At 36.8% G+C, this 20,769-nt stretch overlaps 1 protein-coding gene across 3 annotated transcripts in view; it reads left to right on the top strand.

Moving 5' to 3' along the window:
- Nucleotides 1–20,769, top strand: part of RSRC1 (arginine and serine rich coiled-coil 1) — a 440,238-nt gene that overhangs the window by 5,257 nt on the left and 414,212 nt on the right. For all 3 annotated transcript variants that reach the window (XM_082625184.1, XM_082625183.1, XM_082625182.1), the window contains 2 exons: nt 4,802–4,997; nt 5,295–5,420. In XM_082625184.1, coding sequence (XP_082481310.1) covers nt 4,804–4,997; nt 5,295–5,420 — 320 coding nt within the window. In that variant the 5' untranslated portion in view covers nt 4,802–4,803. The remainder of the gene's footprint in view (nt 1–4,801; nt 4,998–5,294; nt 5,421–20,769) is intronic.

The following is a 20,769-nucleotide window of genomic DNA, read 5'->3' as shown; positions in this document are numbered from 1 at the left end:
CAAGTCACCATGGTTTGCTGTGTTGCTGCTGAGAAGCCCTGTGCCTTTTATTGTGATTCCCCATTTTTTTTATCTTTAGAAGTTTAGGATCTTCTTTGTATTCCTCATTTCTAAAGTTTTATGGGGTATGTCTGGTGTAAGTCTTTAAATTCATTGTCCCAGGGATTTAGGGCAATTCATATCTTTCAATTCTGGAAATTTTTAAAATTATTCTTTGGATATTTTTCTTTATCTCTTTTCTATGCTTTGTTTCTTTCTGGAATGCATATCAGTTAGATATTGGACTTCCTGGATTGATCCTCTTTTACCTTCTGTTTTTTATCTTTTTATTTTTTTACTTTTCATGAGTGCTTTGATAGTATCTTCTAAGCCTATTGAATTTCTTAGAAATTATCATTTGTTTAAATTTTAAGCTTTGGGCTTCCCTGGTGGTGCAGTGGTTAAGAGTCTGCCTGCCGATGCAGGGGACACAGGTTCGTGCCCCGGTCCGGGAAGATCCCACATGCCGCGGAGTGGCTAGGCCCGTGAGCCATGGCTGCTGAGCCTGCGCGTCCGGAGCCTGTGCTTCACAACGGGAGAGGCCACAACAGTGAGAGGCCCGCGTGTCGCAAAAAAAAAAAAAAAAAAAAAAAAAAAAATTTAAGCTTTCTCTCCTGTTCTATGGATGTACCTCCTATTCTTGTTTGCTGGATCATCTTCTCATGTATTTCTGAGGATATTAACTGATTTTTTAAACATTTTCTGGCATGTTCCTGGTTTACTATGAGTTGCTTTTTTTTTTTTCTGTTTGGCTTCTGTCTCATGATGAAGTCTTTCATCACATGATTGATTTTCTTTTGTTGTATAATTACTAAAAAGTTAACAAAAAAAGTTTGTAGAAAAAAAGTTTACTGTGGGGAATTCCCTGGTGGTCCAGTGGTTAGGACTTCTTGCTCTCACTGCCAGGTGCCTGGGTTCAATCCCTGGTCGGGGAACTAATATCCCACAAGCTGCATGGCGTGGCCAAAAAAAAAAAAAAAGAAAAAGTTTACTGTGTTCAAGGTTTGGGCTTGGTTATAATACTTTCATAATACTTATATATCTTCTTCCAGGTACTGTTTAGTTTTTGGAGAAAAGAATCCTATATCTGAATTCTTGGATCCAAGCACGCAAAGGGCTATAGTATTTACTGTTAGATTGTAGACTTTCACTTAATCCCTTTAACTTTTAGCTGAGCATCTCTCTGCCCTCTTTTACTGTGCTCCTGGACCTGGTGCTTCACTGTTTCATCATTTTTCCAAAATAAACCACCTCTCCTGCTGGGATTGGGGAATAGTAGTCACTTATCTGTGTTGGATGGCAGGGGGGACCTGGGAGATTACTTCTTTTACAGGCTTTCAACCAATTCCCTTGTTTTTTAGTTCTGTGTCTCATTGTGCCTGCTGTGGTATCTGGTGTCTCGAATTCCTGATCCTTTCTGATTTTTGCTATGTGAATTGGCTTTTCTCCTGTTGGAACTCTCTGCAGTTGCTTGATGTTCAGCTTTCTTAGCTCTAAATCCTGCATCTGTTTTTCATTTACTAAAAATTTGTTGACATATCTTGTCTACTGTTCCTGTTGTTTTCTCCTCTGGTCTCTTTATCCTTGTGCATTTATGCTTTTTTATCTTCTACTCTAATTTTAGTATTTGTTAAACCAGATAATAAATAAAAACTCATCTTAATTTATATGGTTATTTGTGGGTAAAGAAAATTCTTAACTGTTTAAAGGTGAAACCAAGAAAGAAAGAAAGAGACAGGAAATAAGAACAGTTAAATGATCACTATTACTCAATTATGTACAAATTTCTTAATGAAAATACACACACACAGAGATGTGTGGTTACATATGGTATATAATAGATATATGGATATAAATATGTAAATGGATATTATATACACACATTTAAATATATATGTATATATGTACATATATACTATATGTATATGTAGGATTTCCTAATCATAGTATTTTGAAAGCTGGAAAGGATCATGGTGATCTTATATGCAGTGCACTTTTGTTTTCAATGAGGAAACTGGCTTAGATATGCTAGTGATTTACTGAACATTTCAAAACCAAGTTTTCCCATTGTTTTGTTGAACTGTGAAATGTTAGAAATGTGAACAACTTTGAGGTTCAGAACTATATTTAAAGTCTAATTCTGGCTTCAGGTAAATAGCTTTAAGTCTTGAATTGAGTTATAATAGTGATTTTTCAACTTGTATTGCATTACAGTCAGGGAAGTGATGGCTCACCTGGTTCTGAAAGCAAAGTTGTAATTTAATGTATTGCTTTTTTTTTTTTTTTTTTTTTTGCAGTATGTGGGCCTCTCACTGTTGTGGCCTCTCCCGTTGCGGAGCACAGGCTCCGGACGCACAGGCTCAACGGCCATGGCTCACGGGCCCAGTCGTTCCGCGGCATGTGGGATCTTCCCAGACCGGGGCACGAACCCGTGTCCCCTGCATCGGCAGGCGGACTCTCAACCACTGCGCCACCAGGGAAGCCCGTATTGCTTTCTTTAGAGTAATGATATTTAACTTAATTTGAGTAAATATTAAAGGAAAGTGTGAGATTTTTGTTTATCTGATCCATGAACTATTTATCCTAACTATTATATAAGATGGATCTTGCTTTTATGTGACATTGAAAGATAGCTAATATTTTAGTAAAAAAATAAAATTGTGTATGAAAATATAACTTAAAAGTAAGACAAGTAAGCTTCTTATAAGCTAAGTTAATGCCTAAATATAAAAACCTTATATTCTATTTCTGTAATTTTTTTCTTTTGTATACCAAATATACAAATATACCATAGCCATATAGAATATAATTAAAAAAGAGAAAATTTACCCAGTTTCCTCACTTAAATATTATCAGTTGTCTTCATTTTTGCTCTTACTTATTTATACATAGTTTCTTAAATTATAGTCTCTGTACATGCAGTTTTAAATAATGCTATAATGAATATCTTCATGAATATATCTTTTAAGAAAAACTTTCCAGATATATTCCTAGAAATAGGATTGCTTTGTCAGAAAAGCAGCAACATTTTTTTTTTTTTTTTTTTTTTTCGGTACGCGGCCCTCTCACTGTTGTGGCCTCTCCCTTTGTGGAGCACAGGCTCCGGACGCGCAGGCTCAGCGGCCATGGCTCACGGGCCCAGCCGCTCCACGGCATGTGGGATCTTCCCGGACCGGGGCACGAAGCTGTGTCCCCTGCATTGGCAGACGGACCCTCAACCACTGCGCCACCAGGGAAGCCCAGCAACATTTTTATGACTCTTTATTTAAATTGCTTAATTGCTTTCTGGAAGGATTATATTACCACTTTATATAGATAGTAGTGTAAAGAGTTGACTTCATTTTTGGTACTTTAGTTAACAGTACTTCATCAACTTTGGTACATTATTTAACATTTCCTCCCTCAAATTTCACAAGTGACGTTGATTCAGTTCGGTTTTTTAAAAAATTTATTTAACTTTTATTTATTTATCTTTGGCTGTGTTGGGTCTTCGTTGCTGTGCGTGGGCTTTCTCTCGTTGCAGCAAGTGAGGGCTACTCTCTGTTGCGGTGCGCAGGCTTCTCATTGCAGTGGCTTCTTCTGTTGTGGAGCACGGTCTCTAGGTGCGCAGACTTCAGTAGTTGTGGCATGCGGTCTCAGTAGTTGTGGCTCACGGGCTCTAGAGCGCAGGCTCAGTAGTTTTGGCGCACGGGCTTAGTTGCTCTGTCACATGAGGGATCTTTCCGGACCAGGGCTCAAACATGTGTCCCCTTCATTGGCAGGCGGATTCTTAACCACTGCACCACCAGGGAAGTCCCAGTTTGTACATTGTTGATGGTTAATGAGGTCTTTTTTTTAAAATATATTTATTTATTTGGTTGCATCGGTCTTAGTTGTGGGAGGCAGTCTTCTTAGTTGTGGCAGGCAAACTCCTTAGTTGCAGCTCACGGGCTCCTTAGTTGTGGCTCACTGGCTCCTTAGTTGTGGCATGCTGATTCTTAGTTGTGGCATGCTAATTCTTAGTTGCAGCATGCATGTGGGATCTAGTTCCTGGAACAGGGATTGAACCTGGGCCCCCTGAATTGGTAGCATGGAGTCTTAACCACTGTGCCACCAGGGAAGTCCTCCAGTGAGGTCTTATCCATTTAAAATTTTAGAATTTTCAGTTAGAAAAATGTAACTCTAAAAGATAATAAAATATCTTTTATCTTTAGGGAAATATGAGAATATAGGAAGTTGATCCCTAAACCAAATATCATATAATTAACAATAAATGCAACTTAAATTATGAGGAAATTGTTATAATGAACTGTCCTCAGGGCTGACTCTTTTTAGGAAACATTGAAAAAATTTAGGACAAGTTTACATTGTTCATAAATTGTAAAAACAGTTAACTGATAGAGCTAGAAGACTGTACTAGAGCTGTTTCTCGTCTTGTTAAGAAGACTTGTACATTTAAAATTTTACTTTAAGTAAGACAGTTAAATTTTTTTTTTTTTGCGGTACGTGGGCCTCTCACTGTTGTGGCCGCTCCCATTGCGGAGCACAGGCTCCGGACGCGCAGGCTCAGCAGCCGTGGCTCACGGGCCCAGCCGCTCCGCTCTGTGGGATCTTCCCGGACCGGGGCACGAACCTGTGTCCCCTGCATCGGCAGGCGGACTCTCAACCACTGCGCCACCAGGGAAGCCCTTGAATTTTTACATAGTTAAAAAAATTCCTGTATTGAATTTCATCCATTGTGCCATTATGTTAGAAATAATTTTCTTTGAATTTAAACCTGTAGAAATGGGACGCCGGTCATCTGATACTGAAGAAGAAAGCAGAAGCAAGAGAAAAAAGAAACACCGTAGACGGTCTTCTTCAAGTAGTTCTTCAGATAGTAGAACATACAGCCGAAAGAAAGGTGGAAGGAAATCAAGGTCAAAGTCAAGATCTTGGTCCAGAGATCTTCAGCCTCGCTCACATTCTTATGATAGAAGGTGACTTTCATAATTTTACTTATGTAGTAGTGAGAGTAACATTCTTTAGAGTTCGTATGTTTCTGTGCTTTTAATTTTTCTGGATAAAACACTTTTCTCTTTGTGGTTATATATTTATGAGTCTCAACCCCCAAAGGGTTTTGTTTTGTTTTGTTTTCCCCCAGGCCCAGTGCATGGGTCTTCATCCTTTGTCTATTCTTTGTAGATGGGAAGATACAAACTGGTATAGTTCTCATACCATATTAGTATCTGATAATATTTGGGAGGCAAGTAACATTTGATTATATTTTATTTCAGGCGCAGGCATCGATCGAGCAGTAGCTCTTCTTATGGCTCTAGAAGAAAACGAAGTCGAAGTCGTTCAAGGGGTCGAGGGAAATCCTATAGAGTTCAGAGGTCTAGGTCAAAAAGCAGAACAAGAAGGTATGCCATATCAGATATTTCTTGCTTTGTAACACACTGTCCCCAAATTTAGTGACTTAAAGCAATAATCATTTCTTTTTTCATAATTTACAGTTTTGACTGAGCTTAGCTAGCAGTTCTTCTGCTAGTCTCATCTGGGGTCACTTATGTGGTTCTAGTTATCTGATAGCTTGACTGAAACTGGATGGTCCAGTGTGGTGTCATACAGTATCTGGCATTTGGTGCTGGCTATTGGCTGTTGGCTGGGGGTCCCTTAGTTTCCCTGTGGCTTCTCATCCTCCAGTAGGAATGGCTGGGCTTTTTCACATGATAGAGGAAGTATTTCAAGAAGAACAGAAGTTGCAAAATCTCTTAAGGTCTAGCCTCAGAAATAACCCAGTGTGTTATGGAGTGAATGTTTGTGTTCCCCCTAAATTCATATATTGAAGTCCCAAGCCCCAGTGAAACTGTATTTGGAGATAGTGTCTCTATGGAGGCAATTAAAGTTAAATAAGGTCAAAAGAGTGAGGTCCTAATCCAATAAGGCTAGTGGCCTTATAAGAAGAGAGAGAGAGATCTTTCTCTCTCTTTGAGCACATACTCAGAGGAAAGGCCATGTGAGGACACAGTGAAAAAGTGGCCATCTATAAACCAGGAAGAGAGCTCTTATCAGGAACCAGTCAGCTGGCATATTGATCTTTGACTTTATAACCTCTGTGAGAAATATGTTTCTGTTGTTTAAACTGCCCAGTCTATGGTATTTTGTTATAGGAGCCTGAGCAGACGTGATGTCACTCCACCTGCATTTTCTGGCTGTGCTCAAGGGCAAATAATACAGAGCATAGCCTATCTGGTGAGGGTTGTATGTTTTGGATAATGCTAGAAAATATGGTTGAATCGGATGGGGACCATGGTATGGAGAGACTTGATAGAAGCAGGTATTCAGAAGTTATTGAAGGTTTTTGAGAAGAAGAGTGCTCTGATAAAAACAGCATTTTAGGAAGATCAGTTTCTTTTCTCTGTTTAGTTTTTCATTCTATTAGGCTCTAGTTGTGGGGGTAAATTAGCAGCCTGATTTTATTATCTGGGCATAAAATTCTATAAATCTCTCTGAATCTGAAGTTGGATAATAGGAGTAAGTCCAAATGTTTAAATTTTCTGGCCTTGTATTATTTGGCCTCAGCCTCCTCTCCTTTGTACACACAACATACATGCAAGCCATTCTGTGTTACATCCCTTTTGTTCTCCATCTATGTCTCTGAGTTGCTAGCTTTGTTTCTTTGAGCATGCTCTTTCTTCCAGTTTCTTATATTATCTCTACTTTGAGAAGTTTTCCTACCCTTTAGTGTTCAGTTCTATTTAATCTCTAATTTTCTTCTTCCTTAAATCCTTTTTTGATTTTTACCTTTCCACTCCCAAGTCAAATTTAATCCATCCTTTCTCTGACCCACCATCACAGTTGATTCCTGATTTGTAACAGTTACATTATGAATACTATGTTTTTGTTATTCTCATATATTGTAAACTCTTGCAGGGCAATCTCTTGGTATCTAACATAATGCCTTGCTTGTAGAAGCTGATTACCAGAAAACAACTTCAGTTGAAAATTTCCTGTCAGTGAGAGTAGAAATAATAATCCATGCTTTTGTATGGTCTTTTACATTTTGTAGAGTATTTTCGTACACACTTTATAAGTCAATGACATTTTGATTAGGAAAATACAAGTCACTCAATTCCAAGCATCAGGGTTTTAAGATGGGGAATTAAAGGCTTATGTAACCTTTGGAGGAGCTCAGGGAATTAGGGAAGCTATCACTGATTATTTTAGCCTAAGCGTGGAAGCTGCTTCTTTTCTTAGAAGTCACTGGAAATCTTAAGAACTCTGGGTTTGTAGCACCAAAGTGTGTGGTTCTCAAGAAACTACTTACCAGGAAGCTGCTTCTCTACCCAAGTATCTACCTATTACTTCCTCCAGAGGGAAATCTGGAGACGTTAATTTCTTCTCTTTTGCAGTGCAAGGAAGACTTTAAAAGGAATGGCAGTGGACATCTAGTCAGCAACAAATTATCCAGCACACATGCATTTTACTAAATGTTTTGAGTTTTGTAACTGTCAGGCTGTCATGCAGGGTAATACCTTCATTTTGTATATGAGGAAGCAAGTTCAGAGGTTTATTCAAGACAGCAACTTCTCAGCCTCTTGCATCGACACTTCTGCATTTAACTGCAATAACTAAATAATCTGGAGACACTGAAAAGTCCTAAATTTTGAGAAAATACTTTATCCATGTTTTATACACAACATTATTTTGGTAATGTATTTTAGGAATTTATTCTTCAAAATGTTCAAACTAAAGAGTTTCTAGGTTAATCTTGGTTTAAGAAGAAAATTGAACAACTCATTCTTTGAACAGTTTAGTTAATTAAGACTTTAATTTAAATAAAGAAGTTGTAAGTACATTCGTTCCTTAATATGTGCAGGGGATTGATTCCAGGACCTGCTGCAGGTACCCAAATCTGAGGATTCTCAGGTCCCATAGTTGGCCTTCCGTATCCACGGTTCCGCATCTACATATCCAACCAACTGTGGATCGTGTAGTATTGTCGTATTTTCTTTAAAGTTTTTATTTATTTATTTATTTATTTATTTATTTATGGCTGTGTTGGGTCTTCGTTATTGTGCGTGGTCTTTCTCTAGTTGCGGAGAGCGGGGGCTACTGTTCACGTGGTTCGCGGGCTTCTTGTTGCTGCGGCTTCTCTTGTTGCAGAGCACGGGCTCTAGGCACGTGGGCTTCAGTAGTTGTGGCTCGCATGCTCAGTAGTTGTCACTTGCATGCTCTAGAGCACAGGCTCAATAGTTGTGGTGCACGGGCTTATTTGCTCCATGGCATGTGGGATCTTCCCGGACCAGTGCTTGAACCAATGTCCCCTGCACTGGCAGGCGGATTCTTAACACTGCACCACCAGGGACATCCCTTTTTTTAAGTTTTTATTTTATATTGGAGTATAGTTTTATTTTTTTATTTTTTTGTTTATTAATTTTATTTTTGGCTGCATTGGGTCTTCATTGTTGTGAGCGGGCTTTCTCTAGTTGTGGCGAGCAGGGGATACTCTTCGTTGCTGTGTGTGGGCTTCTCATATTGGTGGCTTTTGTTGAACAGCATGGGCTCTAGGTGTGCGGGCTTCAGTAGTTGTGTCACGTGGGCTCAGTAGTTGTGGCTCACGGGCTGTAGAGCGCAGACTCAGTAGTTGTAGTGCACGGGCTTAAGTTGCTCCGTGGCCTGTGGGATATTCCCGGACCAGGGCTTGAACCCGTGTCCCCTGCATTGGCAGGTGGATTCTTTTTTTTTTAATTTTATTTATTTATTTTTGGCTGTGTTGGGTCTTCGTTTCTGTGCAAGGGCTTTCTCTGGTTGCGGCAAGCGGGGGCCACTCTTCATCGCCCTGCGTGGGCCTTTCACTATCGCGACCTCTCTTGTTGTGGACCACAGGCTCCAGACGCACAGGCTCAGTAATTGTGGCTCACGGGCCTAGTTGCTCCGCGGCATGTGGGATCTTCCCAAACCAGAGCTTGAACCTGTGTCCCCTGCATTGGCAGGTGGATTCTTAACCACTGCTCCACCAGGGAAGCCCTTGGAGTATAGTTGATGGACAACGTTGTGTTAGTTTCAGGTGTACAGCAAAGTGATTCAGTTATACATCTACATGTATCTGTTCTTTCTCAAATTCGTTTCCCATTTAGGTTGTTATATAATATTGAGCAGAGTTTCCTGTGCTATACAGTAGGTCCTTGTTGGTTATCCATTTTAAGTATAGCAGTGTGTACATGTCAGTCCCAAACTTCCTAACTATCCCTTCCCCCCACCCTTTCCCTGGTAACCATAAGTTCAGTACTGCAGTATTTATTGAAAAAAAATCCACGTATAAATGGACCCTCACAGTTCAAACCCATGTTGTTCAAGGGTTAACTGTAGTGAGTTTTTCAAAGAAAAAGTACTATGTGATTCTAAATTTACAGGTATGTTGTTAATGATCTCTGTGCTTTTTAATAGCAAAGAGTGATTTCAGTCATGCAAAGTCAAATACTTTCACAAAACTTTGTTGTTACATGTCTAAAAAACAAGATGAAGCATGTTTTGAGGGATGGCAGAAGGAGGGAAATCAAATGTGTGAAGTTGCTGCAAGTTCCGTGGATAAGTTTTAGAGTAATTTGTTGATTATGCTTTTTAGTATAGTTTCTGTATTCTTCTTGAAGTACTCAAGTTGTGACATGTATCATGTCACTTCCTTTTACAACAGTAAGAAACCTACTATTATTCACAGTATATTTACTTTTTTCCTCAATTCTAGGATACACAGAAAGTAGTTACAAAATTGCTGATATGTACCACTTTGAAAAACAAACTTACAGAGTCACATATTTTTTATGGTTCTTTTTATCTTTACTCTGGGGTATTTGGTTCTCCTCTCCACTTTATTATGGTTAGTTTCTTTGAAGAGTTAGGTTCATTTGTTTCTGTTTATATTTCATTTAAAGTTTTTTTATCCCCTAAGTTTTTAAATTGTATTTACTTTTTGGTCCCCCCGCCTTTATTTTAGTATGTGAAACATTAACATGGTTCCAAAAGACAGCACTATAAAAGGTGTGCACGGAGAAGTATCGTGCCCCTTTATACCTTCTATCCTTTTCCTAACCACCTCCTAGAACTAATCCTATTAGTTTGTGTTTTAGCTTTCCTCCGTTTCTTTTTAAACAAAGTAGTGGTTATATCTATGGCATACTATAGATACTCTTTGAACTTTGCTTTTTCTATTTACTAATATATCTTGGAAATCACTATATCAATTAATAGTACTCTTACTCATTTTTTATAGCTGCTTATTGTACTTCATTGTGTGAATGTATCATGATTTGTTTAGCCAGTTTCCTAGGTATGGACCTTAAAGACAGTGCCAAAATTTTACAGTTACTAAAAAGCTGTCATGAATAACCTGGTGCTTGATTATTTTTGTATTGTTGGAGGTGTATCTTCAGGGGAAATTCCTAGAAGTGGGATTGCTGAATCAAAAGGTAAATAAGTTTGTAATTTTGTTGGAAATTGCTGAATTCCTCTCAGTAATGTAAGAGAGTTCTGTTTCCTCACAGCCTTAGTGACAGAATGTCATTTTAATTTTTTATTTGATTTTATTTTTTAATTGAAATTTATTTATTTTTTACTAATTATGATTAGTTTTATTTTAATTGAAGTATAATTGACTTACAATATTATATTAGTTTCAAGTGTAAAACATAGTGATATTTTTATGTGTTATATCATTTTATACATTTTATACAAAATGATCACCACAGTAAGTCTAGGTCTGTCACCATACAAAGTTATAACACTATTACTGATTATATTTCTTATGCTGTACTGTTATAGTTCCTTGACTTATTTTGTAACTGGAAGTTTGTTCCTGTTAATCTCCCTCACCTATTTCACTCATCCCCCACAACCCCCTCCCCCTAGCAACCATCAGAGGGTTGGTTGTATGTGAATCTGTTTCTGTTTTGTTATGTCTGTTCATTTGTTTTGTTTTTTAGATTTCACATATAAGTGAAATCGTATGGAATTTGTCTTTTTCGGTCTGACTTATTTCACTTAGCATAATACCCTTTAGGTCCAGGTTGTTACAAATGGCAAGATTTCATTCTTTTTTATGGCTAAGGAATAGTCCATTATATATATGTATGACATCTTTATTCATTCATTTATCCATGGACACTTAGGTTGCTTCCATGTTGGCTATTGTAAATAATGCTGCAGTGAACAAAGGGGTGCATATATCTTTTTAAATTAGTGTTTTTGTTTTCTTGGGAAAATACCCAAAAGTGGAATTGCTGGATTGTATGGTAGTTCTATTTTTAATTTTTTTGAGGAACCTCCATACCATTTCCCATAGTGCCTGTATCAATTTACATTCCCACCAACAGTGCACAAAGGTTCCCTTTTCTCTACATCTTTGCTAACACTTGTTATTTGTTGTCTTTTTGATAATAGCCATTCTGACAGGTGTGAGGTGATATCTCATTGTTGTTCTAATTTGCATTTTCCTCATGATTAGTGATGTTGAACATCTTGTCATGTGGCTGTTGGTCATCTGTATGTTTTCTTTGGAAAAATGTCTGTTCAGGTCCTCAGCTCATTTTATAATCGGTTATTTGTTTTTTTGATGTTGAGTTGTATGAGTTCATTGTATATTTTCGATATTAACCCATTATCAGATATATCATTTGCAAATATCTTCTGCCATTCAGTAGGCTGCCTTTTGGTTTTGTTGATAGTTTCCTTCACTATGCAAAAGCTTTTTGGTTTGATATAGTCCCATTTGTTTATTTTTGCTTTTGTTTCCCTTGCTTAAGGAGACGTGTCCAAAAAATATTGCTAAGACCAATGTCAAAGAGCATACTGCCATTTTCTTCTAAAAGTTGTATGGTTTCAAATCTTAAATTTAAGTCTTTAATCTATTTTGAGTGTATGTTTGTGTATGGTGTGAAAAAGGAGTCCAGTTTGATTCTTTTGCATGTAATTGTCCAGTTTTCCTAGCACCATTTATTGAAGAGATTGTCTTTTCCCTATTGTATGTTCTTACCTTCTTTGTTGTAGATTAATTACCCGTGTTAAGCGTGGGTTCATTTCTGGGCTGTGTATACTGTTCCATTGAGCTATGTGTCTGTTTTTTTGCTAGTACCATACTGTTTTGGTTACTTTTGCTTTGTAGTACAGTTTGAAAGCAGGGAGCGTAATACCTTCTTCTTTGTTCTTCTTTCTCAAAATTATTTTGGCTCTTTGGGGTCTTTTGTGTTTCCCTACAAATTTTAGAATTATTTGTTCTAGTTGTGTGAAAAATGTCATGTGTATTTTGATAGGGATTGCATTGTATGTCTTCTTTTGAAAACTCTTTGTCCAGATCTTCTGTCCCTTTTTTAATTGGATTGCTTGTTTTTTGCTATTGAGTTATATGAGTTTTTTTTTCTTTTTTTCCCCCTCTTTTTTTTTAAATTGAAGTATAGTGGATTTACAATGCTGTGCCAATCTCTGCTGTACAGCAGAGTGACTCAGTTTATACTCATATAGACATGCTTTTTTTTATATTCTTTTCCATTATGGTTTATCACAGGATACTGAGTATAGTTTCCTGTGCTATACATTAGGACTTTGTTGTTTATCCATTCTAAATGTAATAGTTTGCATCTACCAACCCCAAACTCCCAATCCATTCCTCTCCCTCCCCACCTCCCCTTTGGCAATCACAAGTCTGTTCTCTATGAGTCTGCTTCTGTTTTGCAGAGAGTTTCATTTGTGCATATTCTAGATTCCACATATACATGATATCATACAGTATTTGTCTTTCTCTTTCTGACTTACTTTACTTAGTATGATAATCTCTAGTTGCATCCATGTTGCTGCAAATGGCATTATTTCATTCTTTTTTATGGCTGAGTAGTATTCCATTGTATACATGTACCACATCTTCTTTATCCATTCATCTGTTGATGGACATTTAGGTAGTTTCCATGTCTTGGCTATTGTGAACAGTGCTGCTATGAACATAGGGGCGCATGTGTCTTTTTGAATTGTAGTTTAGTCTGGGTATGTTCCCAGGAGTTGGATTGCTGAATCATATGGTAATTCTATTTTTAGTTTTCTGAGGAACCTTCACACTGTTTTCCATAGTGGCTGTACCAACTTACATTCCCACCAGCAGTGTAGGAAGGTTAGCTTTTCTCCACACCCTCTTCAATATTTGTTATTTGTAGACTTTTTAATGATGGCCATTCTGACTGGTGTGAGGTGGTACCTCACTGTAGTTTTGATTGGCATTTCTCTAATAATGAGTGATGTTGAGCATCTTTTCATGTGCCTACTGGCCATCTGTATGTCTTATTTGGAGAAACGTCTATTAAGGTCTTCTGCCCATTTTTTGATTGGGTTCTTTGTTTTGTTGTTGTATGAGCTGTTTGTATACTTTGGAGATTAAGCCCTTGTCTGTCGCATCATTTGCAGATATTTTCTCCCATTCAGTAGGTTGTCTTTTCTTTTTTTTTTTTTTTTTTCTTTAATGGTTTCCTTTGCCGTGCAAAAGCTTGTAAGTTTGATTAGGTTCCATTTGTTTATTTCTATTACCTTAGGAGACTGCCCTAAGAAAACATTGGTATGATTTATGTCAGAGAATGTTTTGCCTGTGCTCTTTTCTAGGAGTTTTATGGTATCATGTCTGTGTTTAAGTCTTTAAGCCATTTTGAGTTTGTTTTTTTTGTGTGTGCATGTTGTGAGGGCGTGTTCTAACTTCATTGACTTACATGCAGCTGTCCAGCTTTCCCAGCACTACTTGCTGAAGAGACTGTCTTTTTCCCATTTTATATTCTTGCCTCCGTTGTTGAAGATTAATTGACTGTAGGTGTGGGTTTATTTCTGGGCTCTCTATTCTGTTCCATTGATCCATATGCCTGTTTTTGTCCCAATACCATACTGCTTTGATTACTGTAGCTTTGTAGTACTGTAAAAATATGGAACGCTTCACGAATTTGCATGTCATCCTTGTGCAGAGACCATGCTAGTCTTCTCTGTATCATTCCAGTTTTAGTATATGTGCTGCTGAAGCAAGCACCGTATGAGTTTCTTATATACAGTTGACCCTTGAACAACACCGCTTTGAACTGCAAGGGTCCACTTATACGTCATTTTTTCCCAATACATATGTACTGCGGTACTACACTGTTGAGTTTGGTTGAATCCGTGGATGTGGATCTGGGGATGTGGAGGGTTGAAAGTTATATGAGGATTTTTGACTGTGGCGGGGAGGGAGGAGTTGATACCCCAACCCCTGAGTTCTTCAAGAGTCATCTGTATTTTGGATATTAATTTGTTATTAGGTATGTGATTTACACATATCTTCTCCCATTCAGTACATTGTCTTTTCATTTTATTGATAGCTTCCTTTGCTGTGCAGAAACCTTTTCATTTAATGTAGCCATATTTGTTGATTTTTGCTTTTGTTGTCTATTCCCAAAAATCATTGCCAAGACTTATGTCAAGAATATTTTCCCCTATGTTTTATTCTAGGAGTTTTGTGGTTTCAGGTCTTATGTTTAAGTCTTAAATCCATTTTGAGTTCATTTTTGTGTATGGTGTAAGATAGTGGCCCAGTTTCATTCTTTTACACATAACTATCCAGCTTTCTCAACACCATTTATTGAAGAGGGTATTTCCTCATTGTAGTCTTGACTTCTTTGATGTAAATTAATTGATGATATGCACATGGGTTTATTTCTGAGCTCTCTAATCTGTTCCATTGATCTATGTGTCTGTTTTTATGCCGAAACCATATTGTTTTGAATGCTTTGTAATATAGATTGAAATCAGGAAGCATGATTCCTCCAGCTTTTTCTTTTTTCTCAAGATTGTTTTGGCTGTTTGGTGTCTTTTGTGGTCCATACAAATTTTAGGATTGTTTGTTCTAATTCTGTGAAAATGCCATTGGAATTTTGATAGAGATTGCATTGAATATGTATATTATGTTTGGTAGTATGGATTATGTTAATTTTATACCCTGATGCCTTACTCAATTCTGTTATTGCTTGAGTTTTAGCATTGATTCTCTATGGCTTATCAGATACACTATCATGTTGTCTGCAAATAGAAATAGTTTTACTTCTTTTCCAATTTTTATTCTTCTGTTTGCTTTCTCTCATCTAATTGCATTGGCTTTTACTTCCAATAAAATATTGAATACCAGTGGAGGTGATATATATCCTTGTCTTTTTCCTGATTTTAGTATAAAAGCTCCTAGTGTTTCCTTATGAAGAAATATACTGGCTCTGGGGCTACAGTATATATATTTTGTTATGTTAAGAGAGGATCTATCACTTTGTTTTTGTTTTTTTCCAGGAATGGATATTGAATTTTGTTGAAGGCTTTTTCATCATCTGTGGATAGAATCAAGTTTTGTTTTGTTTTTTTCCCTTAGATCTATTAAGGAACTAATCTTGCTTTTCTGGAATAAATCTCAATTGGTCTTGGTGTAGTATTTTCTTGATGTGGGATTCTGTTCACTAATTTTTAAGTTTAGTACTTTTATAGTCATACGTGATGTTGGTATTTTTTTTACATCATGTTTATCAGTTATTCTCTTATCATTATTCTTGCTTCATACAAAGATTTGGTAAGTTTTCCTTCATTTTTAATGCTCTGGAACTATTTGTGGAGCATTGGGATTGTCTGGTATTCAGAGTTTTGGTAGATTTGTGAAACCATCTGGGCCTGGTGCTTTTTTTGTTGAATGGTGCATTGATAACTTTGTTTCTTCAACAGAAATTGGTCAATTTAAACTTTATATTTCTCATAGGTTTAATTTTGGTAAACTATTTTTCTAGTATATTACCTATTTAATCTATATTTTGAAATTTATTTGCCTATAAGTCTGCAAAGTAGTTTCTTATGGTTTAAACTTTTTTTCTTCTGTTTCAATGCTTATTTTTCTCTTGTCATTTATTATGTTGTTTACCTATGCTTTCTCCTTTGCTTTATTAAGTTGGATGGTTGATTATCTATTTTGTTAATTTAAAAGAAATCATTTTGATTTATTTCGATCTTTTTCTCCATTTTCTACCTTATTAATTTCTGCTTTTATCCTTCTTTTCTGCTTTGTGCTTTCTTTGGTGTACTTTATTATTCTTTTTCAAGTGTTTTGAGGTTCTAATTTATTTATATTTGTATTTCATTTCTATTGATAAGAGTGTTTAAGTGTATGGATGTTCTTTTAGTCACTGCTTTAAATATATCCCTTAGTTTATTTCAACATATTTTTATGAGAAATTTCAAGCATACAGCAAAATTGAGTTTTACAGTGAAGACCCATATATCCACCACCTAGATATTACCATTACCATTTTATTTACTTTATCATATATCTATCCATTTATTTATTTCTCTTACTATCCATTAATTTATCCTAATTTTTTGATGCATTTCCAGTTTCAGGCATCAGTAGGCTTTCCCCTTAAATACTTCTGCATACTTATGAGTAAGTAGAGTTCAGTATTCCTTTATAAATTTTTCTTTTTTTAAAAAAATTATTTACTTATTTATATTTGGCTGTGTTGGGTCTTATTGCCGCGTGCGGGCTTTTCTGTAGTCGTGACGAGCAGGGCTACTCGTTGTTGCAGTGCACGGACTTCTCATTGCGGTGGCTTCTCTTGTTGCGGAGCACAGGCTCTAGGTGCACAGGCTTCAGTAGTTGTGGCTTGTGGGCTCTAGAGCACAGGCTCAGTAGTTGTGGCACAAGGGCTTAGTTGCTCCGCAGCATGTGGTATCTTCCCAGACCAGGGATCAAACCTGTGTCTCCTGCATTGGCAGGTGGATTCTTAACCACCGTGCCACCAGGGAAATCCCTAAATTTTTCCTTTTGAAAACAAAACTTTGACATTTTTCTTTGAGGCAAAATTTATATACATTGAAATGCACAAATTCTAAGCATACACTTGCTGTGTTTTGATGCATGTATATACCTTCCAAAATATATTACCATTACCCCAGAAAGTTCCCTTATAATTTTTGACAATTAATTCTTGCTTACATTCTCCTTAGAGGTAACCACTGTTTTGACTTTTTTTCTACTGTAGATTAGTTTTCATGAGTGTTAAAAATTTTTATTCAGCATGATACATTTTGAGATACATTCATGTTGTTGTGTATGTCAGTAGTTCATTCCTTTTTATTGTTGAATAGTATTCTATTGTATGGATATGTTACTTTTTTTCTAGAATTTTATGTATATATAATCACATAGTAGTGGTATTTTACATAGTAGTGATATTTTACGTGTGGCTTCTTACAGTAAGCATAATGCTTTGATGTACGTATCATTACTTCATTCCTGTTTATTGCTAGTAGTGAACTACCACAGTTGATTTTTTTCTTGTTATGGACTCCTGGGCTATTTCTGGGTTGGGCTATTATGAATAAAGCTACTACAAACATTTCTTTTACACGTCTTTTTTGTGGATATCTATATTCATTTCTCTTAAGTGAAAATCTAGTAATGGAACTTCTGAGTCATTGTGTAGGTGTCTGTTTTAGTTTTATAAGAAAAAAATAGCTTTCCAAATGATTTTTTATGGCTGTATCATTTTATATTCCCACCAAAAATGTATATGAGTTCCAGTTACTTACAGATTCACCCACACTTGGTGTGTTAGTCTTATTAATTTTAGCCAAAGTGGGGGGCTTGTAGTGCCATTTCATGGTTTTAATTTGCATTTATAATTTTAGCTTTTTTGTTTATATCTATGGTGCATTCACATGATTTTTTTAATTGTAAAAAACACATAAATTATAATTTTAAACAAATTTTCAAGGTATATTTTAGTATTGTTATCTGTATGCACACTGTTGTACAGAAGATTTCTAGAACTCTTTCATCTTCTGTGACAGAAATTCTAAACCCTTGGAACAACAACCCCCAGTTTCCCCCTCCTCCCCTGTCTTGGCAATCACCATTCTACTTTGTTTCTATGAGTTTGATTGCATCAGACAACTCATATATAAGTGGGATCGTGCAGTGTTTTGTCTTTTTTTATTTTCTTATTTCACTTAGCATAATGTCCCAAGTTTCATCTATATTATAACACAGGACAGGATTTCCATCTTTTTCAAGGCTGAATATTATTCCATTTTTATATATACCACATTTTCTTTATGTGTTTATCCATTGATGGACACTTAAATTGTTTCCACATCTTGGATATAGTGAATAATGCTGCAGTGCAGATGGGTGTGCCAATATTTCTTCAGTATCCTGCTTTCAGTTCTTTTTGGTTATATATTCAGAAGTGGGATTGCTGAATCCCTATGGTAGTTCTATTTTTAATTTTTTGAGGAACCTCCATACTGTTTGCATAGCTGCTTGCACTATTTTACAATCTAACCAACAGTGCACAAGGGTTCCAATTTCTTCACATACTTGCCAACACTTAATTTTTCTTTTTTTTTGATAGTCACATCCTAACAGGTATAATGTGGTATCTTTGTTTTTGATTTGCATTCTGCTGTTGATTTAGTAATGTTGAGAATCTTTTCATATTCCTGTCAGCCATTTACACATCTTCTTTGGAGAAATGTTTGAGTTTTTTTTTTACCAATTTTTAATCTGGTTATTTGTTTTTTTGTTTATGAGTTGTAGGGATTTTAAAATATATTCTGTATATTAACCCCTTACCTGAGCTATGGTTTGGAGATATTTTCTACTATTTGATAGATTGTCTTTTTACTCCGTTGATTGTTTCCTGTACAGAAGTTTTAAGGTTTGATGTAGTCCCATTTATCTAATTTTTCTTTTAAACCTGTGCTTTTGGTGTCATATGCAAGCAATAATTGACCATTTCAATGTCATGATGCTTTTACCCTTTCTTCTAGGAGTTTTATAGTTTTAGGTATGCTTAGCTCTTTAATCCATTTGAGTTAATATTTATATATGGTGTTAAGAAAAGGGTCCACCTTCATTCTTTCTCATGTGAATATACAGTTTTCCCAACATTTGTTGAAAAGGCTCTCATTTCTCCATTGTGTAGTCTTGTCACCATTGTTGAAGATTATTTTACCATATACACAAGGGTTATTTTGGGCTCTCTTTTCTGTTCTCTTCATCTATACGTCTGTATGCATATATCGTACTTTGATTACTGTAGCTTTGTAATATATTTTGAAATCAGGAAGTATGAGGCCTCCAGTCTTGTTCCTTCTCAAGATTGTTTTGGCTACTTTGGTCCTTTGAGATTCCATATCAATTTCAGAGTTTTTTTTTTTTCTGTTTCTGCAAAAAATGCCATTTGGGTCTTGATAGGAATTGCTTTGAATCTGTAGATAGCTTTGGTAGTATGGACTCCTGCGAAGGTTTAACAGTATTAAGACTTCTGCTTCCTTGGTTAAGTTTATTCCTAAATTTTTTTTTTAATGTTACTGTAAGTGGGATTGTTTTCTTAATTTCCTTTTCAGATTGCTCATTGTTAGTATATAGAAATGCAAATTATTTTTGACTGTTGATTCTGAATTTATTAGTTCTAACATTGTGTGTCTGTGTGTAATCTTAGGATTTTCTACATATAAGATCATGTCATCTGTGAACAGAGGTATCTTTCCAATTTGGATGCTGTTTATTTCTTTTTCATGCCTAATTGCTCTGGCTAAGAATTCTAGTACTGTGTTGAGTAGAAGTAGTGAGTGTGGGAATCTGTCTTGTTCCTGAATTTAGAGGGAAAATCTTTCAGTTTTTCACTGTTGGGTATGATGTTATTCCTGGGTCTTTTATATATGACCTTTCTTATGTTGGGGTACTTCTGTTCCTAATTTGTTGACTGTTTTTTTTATTTTCTTTTTTTTTTTTTTTTTGCGGTAGGCGGGCCTCTCACTGCTGTGGCCTCTCCCCCTGCGGAGCACAGGCTCCGGACGCGCAGGCCCAGCGGCCATGGCTCACGGGCCCAGCCGCTCCGTGGCATGTGGGATCCTCCCAGACCGGGGCACGAACCTGTGTCCCCTGCATCGGCAGGCGGACTCTCAACCACTGCGCCACCAGGGAAGCCCTGTTGACTGTTTTTATCATGAAAAGGTGTTGAACTTTATGAAATGATTTTTTTCTACATCAACTGAGATGATCACGTGTTTTGGTTTTTTAAAATATTTATTTGGCCGTGTCAGGTCTTAGTTGCGGCACGCAGGATCTTTTGTTGTGGTGTGTGGGCTTCTCTCTAGTTGTGGTCTGCAGGCTCCAGGGCACGTGGGCTCTCTAGTTGTGGCGCGTGGGCTCTCTAGCTGTGGCACGTGGGCTCCAGAGTGCGTGAACTCAGTAGTTGCGGTGCGCAGGATCTCTAGTTGTGGCCCATGGGCTCTAGAGTTTGTGGGCTTAGTTACCCTGAGGCATGTGGAATCTTAGTTCCCCGACCAGGGATCAAACCCGCATTGCCTGCGTTGGAAGGCGGATTCTTAACCCCTGGGCCACCAGGGGAGTCCCAATCATGTCTTTTTTTTGTTCTCCATTCTGTTAATGTGGTATATTGCATTTATTGATTTTTGTATATTTAATGTTCTTTTCATTCAAGGGATAAATCCCATTTGGTTGTGCTGTATAAGTGTTTTAATGTGCTGCTGAATTTGGTTTGGTAGTGTTTTGTTGATCTTTTTGTATCAATGTTACTCATGGATATTCATCTTTAGTTTTATTTTCTTGTGGTATGTTTGTATGTCTTCGGTATCAGGGTTATAATGATGGCTTATAACATGAGTTTGGAAGTGTTCCCTCCTCTTCAATTTTGAGAAGGATTGGCATTGTTATTT

Source organism: Mesoplodon mirus (genome assembly GCF_964341445.2).
Source record: "Mesoplodon mirus genome assembly, chromosome: 6".
Classification (NCBI taxonomy): domain Eukaryota; kingdom Metazoa; phylum Chordata; class Mammalia; order Artiodactyla; family Ziphiidae; genus Mesoplodon; species Mesoplodon mirus.
Note: the sequence above shows the minus strand (reverse complement) of the source record. Positions and strands in the feature narration are given on the sequence as shown.